The sequence below is a fragment of the Lucilia cuprina genome, chromosome 6 (genome assembly GCF_022045245.1).
Source record: "Lucilia cuprina isolate Lc7/37 chromosome 6, ASM2204524v1, whole genome shotgun sequence".
NCBI lineage: Eukaryota > Metazoa > Arthropoda > Insecta > Diptera > Calliphoridae > Lucilia > Lucilia cuprina.
In genome coordinates, this window is record NC_060954.1 from 45,888,036 (window position 1) to 45,896,463 (window position 8,428).

Sequence of the window (8,428 nt, forward strand, 5' to 3'; positions counted from 1 at the left end):
TTAATCTAATTTTAAAATTCCATTTTCATTATGATGTCATGGCGTGGACTCGCATCAGTTGTTCAGTATTTAAAACGCACACAAAAGGAAACAAGTTCAAGAAGATTTAATTTATTTTATACAAAACGATTAAAATTTTAAGCACTTTTAAATATAGAAATAAATAAATAAAATTAAAAAAAAATACACTTGAACACTAAACTAATTTTGAATACTCATACGTTCGCGCTCAAAATCGAAATTTATACAAATATTTTATATTTATTTATTGACTGTAGTCTGTTGACCATCAGCACCCTCCTCGGTTTTTTTGAGCAATTTTAAATGTTTTTGTTTATCCTTGTCCAATTGCTCTTTTTCGACTTTACGAAAACGTTGCCACCTGCCTTCTTCCTCTACATCGGAACGTTGCATGCGAAACAGTTGACGTTTGTACCAGCTCAAAGTGATATAGCGACCGATAAAGCAACCGCATTTGCTGCAGTAGTGATTTATGTCATGGCGTCCATTCCAACGTATGGGAGTGCTAGAGTCAAGGTGTAAAATTAATGGAATACACTAAAAAAATAATATTTATATATTTACCAACAAAGGCCGGTATTAATGACTGCAACTAAACGTTGCAATACGGTAACCGCTTGTCTTTCAACACGTGTAACACAACGCTGTTGACAGGAGGGACAATCGATTTCGATGGGTTCCTTTTGTAAATGTCCTACATTTTTTGGCAATACCGGTAGTATATTTTCTAATACTTTCGCTGAATCTGTTTGTGGAACAGTTGTATTTGTCATTGTTTAAATAGAGTGAAATGAAAACGAAAACGAAAACTCAACAAAATTGCGAGTGCGTAGTGACTGATTGTCTGTGACACAATTTACTAAAAAACGTATTTTCAAAATAAAACAAAATTTATTTTATTTTTCTTTTCTTTTTCTTCACAAACACTTTTAACAAAACCACTAACAAAAAAATTAATTTTATTTTATTTTTATTCTGTCGTCATCTCATTCTTAAGAGCAGCATTTTGTATCTCATAGTAATCGCCAGTATCGGGCCATTTAAAAAGTTTTGTCTCAAAATTTGATCGCTAATATTTTAAGAGTTATTATTTTTATTTTATTATGAACTTGAAATTTTAAACTAAATGTTCATGTTTTTCTAAATTTCATGCGTATGTTTTTATTTTACAGAATTTATTTACATTTTCAAGATATACAAAAAATTTTTGTTTAAAAAATATTTTCTTTTTGTGTTTGCTTCATCATTATGTGGGTCTCCAATAGAATCCCAAATGACCTCCACAATTATTGCAAAACAATCTCTTGCTTTTTAGACGACTCTGTAGACACAAATATATCAGCGAGAGAGAAAATATGGGAAAACAACTGAAAATATATGTATGATTGTAAATTTAAAAAAATATTTAACATAAAACAAAGAACATAAATAAAAACGTATATATTAATTTTAAAAGAAAATACATTGTAGTTTTAACGGGGGCAACTGTATGGTCCATTTCAAATATGATCGTTTTTAATATATCGATCTATCTGTAGTCTAGAACAAAGTGCATTCTGAATTACGTTCTAGAGAATAGTCTGCAGTTTAAGCTACAGAATTGACTATACAGAACAGTTTAGAGACTTGATTAAAGAACAATCTATAGTCTCGACTATGTAACAGTCTATAGCCTTAATTATAGAATAGTCTATTTACCCGACCATAGAAAACCCTATAGTTTTAACTATAGAACAGTTCATAGACTCTACTATAAAACACTTTATAAACTTGACTAAATAACAGTCTATGCAGTATGTCGACTATATATCAGAGTACAGTCAGTAACAGTATTTAGTCTTGACTATTGAACAGTCTATAATCTGGCCTATAGAACAGATTATAATATTGACTATAGAATATTCTACAATCGTGACTATTATACAATTTTATTCTTGACTATAGAACCGTGTTTAGTCTTCACTGTAGAACGTTATATAGTCTTGACTATATAACTATCTATTATCTTGACTATAGATTAGACAATAGTATCGATTAGTCAATAGTCTAGACTATAAAATAGTCTCGACTATGGAATAGTCATAGTCCTGACTATATAATCTGTAGTCTTGACTATAGAATAGTCTATTATCTTAACTATAGAATAGTCTATAGTCTTAACTATAGAATAGTCTATAGTCTTGACTATAGAATAGTCTATAGTCTTGACTATAGAATAGTCTATAGTCTTGACTATAGAATAGTCTATAGTCTTGACTATTGAATAGTCTATAGTCTTGACTATAGAATAGTCTATAGTCTTAACTATAGAATAGTCTATAGTCTTGACTATAGAATAATCTATAGTCTTGGCTATAGAATAGTCTACAGTCTTGACTATAGAATAGTCTATAGTATTGACTATATAATAGTCTATAGTCTTGACTATAGAATATTCTATAATCTTGACTATAGAATAGTCTATAGTCTTGACTATAGAATAATCTATAGTCTTGACTATAGAATAGTCTATAGTCTTGACTATAGAATAATCTATAGTCTTGACTATAGAATAGTCTATAGTCTTGACTATAGAATAGTTTATAGTCTTGACTATGGAATAGTCTATAGCCTTGACTATTGAAGGCCTATAGTCTTGACTATGGAATAGTCTATAGCCTTGACTATAGAAAGCCTATAGTCTTGATTATAGAATAGTATATCCTTGACTAAGGAATAGTCTTGAGTATAGAATATTTTATAGCCTTGACTATAAGACAGTGTATAGTCTTAACTATAGATCATTCGATAACCTTGTCTATAAAACAGTCTATAGTCTTGACTATAGAATAATCTTTAGACCAATCTATAGTCTTGAATATATACCAATCTATACTATAGACTGACTATAGACTAATGTATAGTTCTGACTATTGACCGATATATATTTTTGACTATAGATTTAACTATAGAAACTTGTCTTAACTATATACAGTCGATAGTTAAGTCTGTAGTGACTCAATAATCTCTATAAACATTGGAACTTTATTATTTTCGACTCTAAATTTATGTATAGCTAAATACTCACCAAGAAAAAGACGACAACAAACAACTCAATTGACCTAAAATTCCGCTCATCTGTACCGTTTCAGCATCGGCGCGCTGTTTACACAGCGGACAGCGTAATTGATGTGTACTGGGGCCCACAGAAAAATAACGTAAATGTGGTTTATCATCATCTTTATCGGATAATGTTGACCAGGAACGTAATTTTTGTGGTGAAGTTACAAAATCGGTAGTATCTTGTTGTCCTTCGTATTGAATATTATCGACATTTTTATTGAATGTTATGCATTTCTTAAAGGCAGGCGAATGCTGGTGATGATCTTCGGGTGTGTTGGGTGAATCCAAATTAACATCAATCATTTCCTCAATTTGTGGCATTTTAAAATAGATAGATATTTTGAAATGACTTAAGACAAAGATACAAATGGACTGCGTGCCACTACGCGTTTAGCAAGAAAACTAAATGTTTGATGATTAATTCTTAAAGAAGAGTCCAATACAAATAAATTTATATTTTTTGGCGACTTTTTTTTTTTTGTTATTTTTATCTTTTTATTCTAATAATTATTTAAGAGATTTTCCTAATGCAAAAACATTTTTAAGAGTTTTTCTTAACCACATAAGGTTTAAGAGATTATTTAATTAGTTCTTTTGGAATTCATTCTATACGACTGAAAAAATCGTTATATTGTTGGTAGTTAGAAAATGTATTACCTTTTGGATTTGTTAAATACTTTTTTTAACCATTTTTTACATTCTGCAATTCATTAACCCCAAATTTTAAAGAAAATAAAGTTTATTCAACTGCAGTCATAGCAAGTGTGACCTACTTTATGTATTTAACACTATTATTTGAAACTGCATTAAAATTAACTATATAGCAATTGGCTTAAAGCCATTTAAACGTGAAAAATATGTACTTTCTGATGGAGTACTTCAACAAACATATAATTACCATTAAATGACTTCTATACAAACCCAATCAGTTGCACTTAATCAAACTTTTGAATATTTAATTTCGAATACTTGTCAAATTAAACATATGTATAAGTGTGTATGTGTACTTTCAAATTTACCGTTAAAAGGTCACACAACTCTTTATTGATCATTTGTCGAAGACTGCATGCAAGGCACGTTAAGTACTTTCAAACCTACTTCAACTACTTCATAAAACAAGTCACGGTCAAAAATGTCTTAAGAGGGCTTGTACATTACTGACACAGACCCATTGCAGCGTATTAAACTTCACTTTCAATTGAAATGTTTAAATAAGAAATGTGTGTAAAAACCGTTATTTTAAAGAGTGTATAATTTTTTACTTATTTTTTTATTATATATTTTTATTTACAGCTATTTTTACCTAAATTTAACCTATTTTATTTACGAACGTTTCCAGTAGCCCAAATTACTGCCACATTTATTACAAATGACTTTACGACCAATGGAACGTTTCAAACAGCACTGATAAACACGACTTATGGGGAATAAGGGCAGGCAACTGAAAAAAGAGAAATTAAAGAATTTATAAATAAAATATATGAAATCATTTCATTAAAGAAAACAGAGTTCCAAACTTTTAACCACTTATATACCTTGGTTTACTTCTACTTATAATGTTGGCTCCTACATTGCGTCTGCCAACGGAGTTCCAAACTTTTAACCACTTATAAACCTCGGTTTACTTCTACTTATAATGTTAGTTCCCAAATTGCGTCTGCCAACAGACTTATAGTTGTACAACCGAATTTACCCGTTTTAATTATCAAACATTTCACATAAAGTTTAATGGAGTCTGAATAGCATACAACCGAATAAACCTATACCAAAACTGAAATCCGGATCTAAATTTTTATTTTGGATTTCTTTAAATCGATCCACTATTTACTTTTAAACACGATTTACTCATTGATTACATAAATATGTATATAAATGAAATGTATATTATAATATTGCAATTCCAGGGAATAGACTTTATACCAGTACCACTAGTCAGCCGGTACATTAAACTGTAGGAATGAAATATCTCCTCAGATATATATTTAAATTTAGATCTCTTTGAATCGAACCACTATTTACTTTTAAACACGATCTACACATTGATTACATATGTATGTATATAAATGAAATGTACATATTCGGGGAATTGACTTCATATCGGTACTACTAATAAGTCGGGATAAGAAACTGATGAAATGAAATGTCTCCTCATGGTTATTTAAAAAGCATTTTGAGAATAAGAACTAACTTATACTAGAGAAGTATGTGGAGCAAGACTCAACCTGTTTTGTCTATTGGTTGGGATCCCTTCAGGGTAAACATAATGATTGTATTTTTAACCACCGAGAAGGGAATGAATATTGGTTAAATGACTGATGAACAGTTCGCTAAAGTTTCCGATGCTGTTGCCAACTCAATGGCTCATCAGAGAGGAGTGACAGCAGAGACTTTATATAGGGAATAAATTGACATCACACTAAGAGGCTGCTGAGTGGGGAAGTAGTGTGAGGATCTTAAGCATATTTTCTTTAATGTGTTGGTTGAAAGATCTCTGTGATGGATTGAGTAATGGATATACATAAGCCGAAGTGCTTTACGTAAACACCTGTCATGACGAATGTCGAAAGTTTTAACGTGAATACCTGCCTTAACGGCCTTATTTCACGGTGGTCTTTTTCATTCACTGGGTAGACTTGAGAACTATCTACCATCGCCCCTTTATTCTTCAATAACGAACTCATGTGGGAATTTTTGTACATTGGCTTTGACCGGTCCATGCGTGGATCCCGAAGGAACCTCAACCAACTGACTAGCCTGAACATAGTCCTGCGGGCAACTGGCCTTTGATCAGACATCTTTCAATCTATGCAAGGACTAAGCCAAACAGTAGACTGTAACTAATTTTTTAGTCCCGGTCAGACTATTGGTAACCTCTTTATACCCCGGGATTGCAACAACACCAAGGCGGAGGCTTCACCAAGGTAACATGCCCCCGGGGGGAACCTGTCATGACGGTCTTAATTCACTGTGGTATCACAGGCTCATTGTCAAGTAGTCGAGCTTGCTGATTACAACTTCGCAGATAGGATGTAGTCTGTAATGATTCGGCAACATCACTTAGAGACATCATCACATAAGATGCCTTACATTAATCACTATTCTGTCATTTATTTGACATATTCAATGAGAAAAACATCTGACATATAACACACCCATACCTCTTCAACCATATAGAATTGACACCAACTCATCACTCTTCTCATTCGGCAAGAGCACTGAACATATCCTGAAATATAGATTTCCACAGCCACCCCAAGAAACCTTTCCAATAAAGGGACAAGAAAATGTCAGAAACTCTACTCTACCGGTTCCCGTGGTACCAGATAAGAAAGATTTGACACCAGGTTATGGTCACACCACCTTTCCACCGAATTGCATTCACATCAAGCTGGAGAAGTTAAGAAGAATATACAGAATTCCTGTCCTTATATCGATAAAGTTTCCTTTTTATGTTTCGGAATATACCTTGTTCATATCTAATCTACGGCCCTATGTATGGAGGTCTTCAATCTAGGTGCTGTTGCGCAATGGGCCCCACCAGTGTTGGACCCTTTTTTTTTTAATAGACTTATATGTATTTTCATTTTGTTAATAACCCCTGGAAGTTAGTTCAAATATGTACCAATCTTTGGATTTTCATGGGATCCAGATATTTATACTATAGTGTTACTTGTATTACAGAATAATCAACATATTTGTAACTGTTTGTAACTGTACTATAGGTAAGGATTTGGATTTAATATCTGGACCAATATTGTAGATTTTCAATAGCAAAATCTTATTAATATGGAAACATCAACGTTCAACTTCTTTCGTTTAAAGTCTAGATCGTCTTAGATTCTTATAAGATTTCATAAATACATGTGGTGGATTCAAAATACTAAAAAAACTAAAATGTATTGAAATCTACTTACCACGACAACAAAGTCTCAAATCTCACACTTTCCGCATCCAAACGCTGATGACAATCGGGACAATACATTTGACGCAGGCAGCTGATATTGGGATTATCCAACATCTTTTTAGATGTCTTCTTTATGCCACCAATAGTGGCATATTTCTGATGATTATCCAATTTACTTTCGGCCAATTCACGTTCTTTTAAATCATTGATACTATAGGATTTCGTAATGCAATGCGAGGCTTCGCGTAAACGCAAATCATTTATTTCATCTTGTAAATACATTAATTTGGAATTTAAATTCACTTCAATCATATCTTTTTCTTCGATCATTTTCGATTTCTTTTTATTTTTTAATAATTATAAAAAGTGCACTTTTTTAACAAATTTCAAACCAACCGTTTAGTTTAACGTTTAAATAGAGTTTAAATTAAAAATTGATTGAACGTTCGATTATGTTTGCAGCAGCGATCGAGGTGGCTGAGTGTTAGCAGTGGGTTTTATAATTTTTTTTATTTTATTTATTTTTTTGTTGGGATTTTATATAAAAATTAGAATAAAGGGAGTTTCAGGTTGTTTGTAATTTAGGTAATAGTTACTTTGTGGGCGCTATAGCAATATAAAAAAGGTAAATAAGGTTTATCGGAATCTTTTACTTAAAACTCTAACATGAAGTACTAAATCTTTTTTCTTTAATGGATATAATTAGATTCACTTAAGGTTTGTATAGAAAAGTTAAAATCTTTGTAGAAATTATTTAAATAATAGACCATTAAAAACTTTTGACTAAAATTTAAAGAAATGCCTTCCTTTTACAATGAGGTAACAAATAATATTTTGAATGCGGATGTTAAAAATTACAGACTTTCTGTTTTAAAAACAATGTAGTTCCAAACAATTATCAAAATTTCAGGGTCGTAAACCTTTCGAACTTACGAAAGATATGTATAATACCGCACACTTGTCTTAAATTGTAAATAAATATTGTGTAATTTGTACAGTTAGTGCCCGATTTATCATCTAATAGTAATACGTGCGACTTGAATTTTAAATTAACTTTACTTGAGCAAATGTTATCCAAGATAAATATGTAATTGTGAGAAAGAAATATAAATTATAACCAAACAAAGTTGCAGTTGTAGCTATAGTCTAGTATATAGTGCAGTAACTAGCTCAGTCCAAAGTCTAGTCCATAGTCTTGTCACTAGTTTAGCTTAGTTTAGTCAACCGCATAGTCTCTAGTCTAGACTTTAATCTTGACTATTAGTTTTTAGTCTAGTCCATAGTCTAGTCTAAAGTCTAGTCCATAGTCTAGTCTATAGTCTAGTCTATAGTCTAGTCTATAGTCTAGTCTATAGTCTATAGTCTAGTCTATAGTCTAGTCTATAGTCTAGTCTATAGTCT

At 31.5% G+C, this 8,428-nt stretch overlaps 3 protein-coding genes across 3 annotated transcripts; all 3 read right to left on the bottom strand.

Moving 5' to 3' along the window:
- Positions 1–98: 98 nt before the first annotated feature.
- Positions 99–939, bottom strand: LOC111687418. The gene is made up of 2 exons (XM_023449859.2): positions 586–939; positions 99–526 (listed from the first exon to the last, which is right to left on the bottom strand). Exons 1-2 carry the CDS (start codon positions 792–794, stop codon positions 262–264), a joined length of 474 nt encoding a protein of 157 aa, XP_023305627.2. The 5' UTR covers positions 795–939; the 3' UTR covers positions 99–261.
- Positions 940–1,136: 197 nt separating this feature from the next.
- Positions 1,137–3,524, bottom strand: LOC111687417. The gene is made up of 2 exons (XM_023449858.2): positions 3,089–3,524; positions 1,137–1,388 (listed from the first exon to the last, which is right to left on the bottom strand). Exons 1-2 carry the CDS (start codon positions 3,442–3,444, stop codon positions 1,268–1,270), a joined length of 477 nt encoding a protein of 158 aa, XP_023305626.2. The 5' UTR covers positions 3,445–3,524; the 3' UTR covers positions 1,137–1,267.
- Positions 3,525–4,356: 832 nt separating this feature from the next.
- Positions 4,357–7,521, bottom strand: LOC111687425. Its single transcript, XM_023449865.2, has 2 exons — positions 7,038–7,521; positions 4,357–4,564 (listed from the first exon to the last, which is right to left on the bottom strand). Exons 1-2 carry the CDS (start codon positions 7,355–7,357, stop codon positions 4,447–4,449), a joined length of 438 nt encoding a protein of 145 aa, XP_023305633.2. The 5' UTR covers positions 7,358–7,521; the 3' UTR covers positions 4,357–4,446.
- Positions 7,522–8,428: the final 907 nt, after the last annotated feature.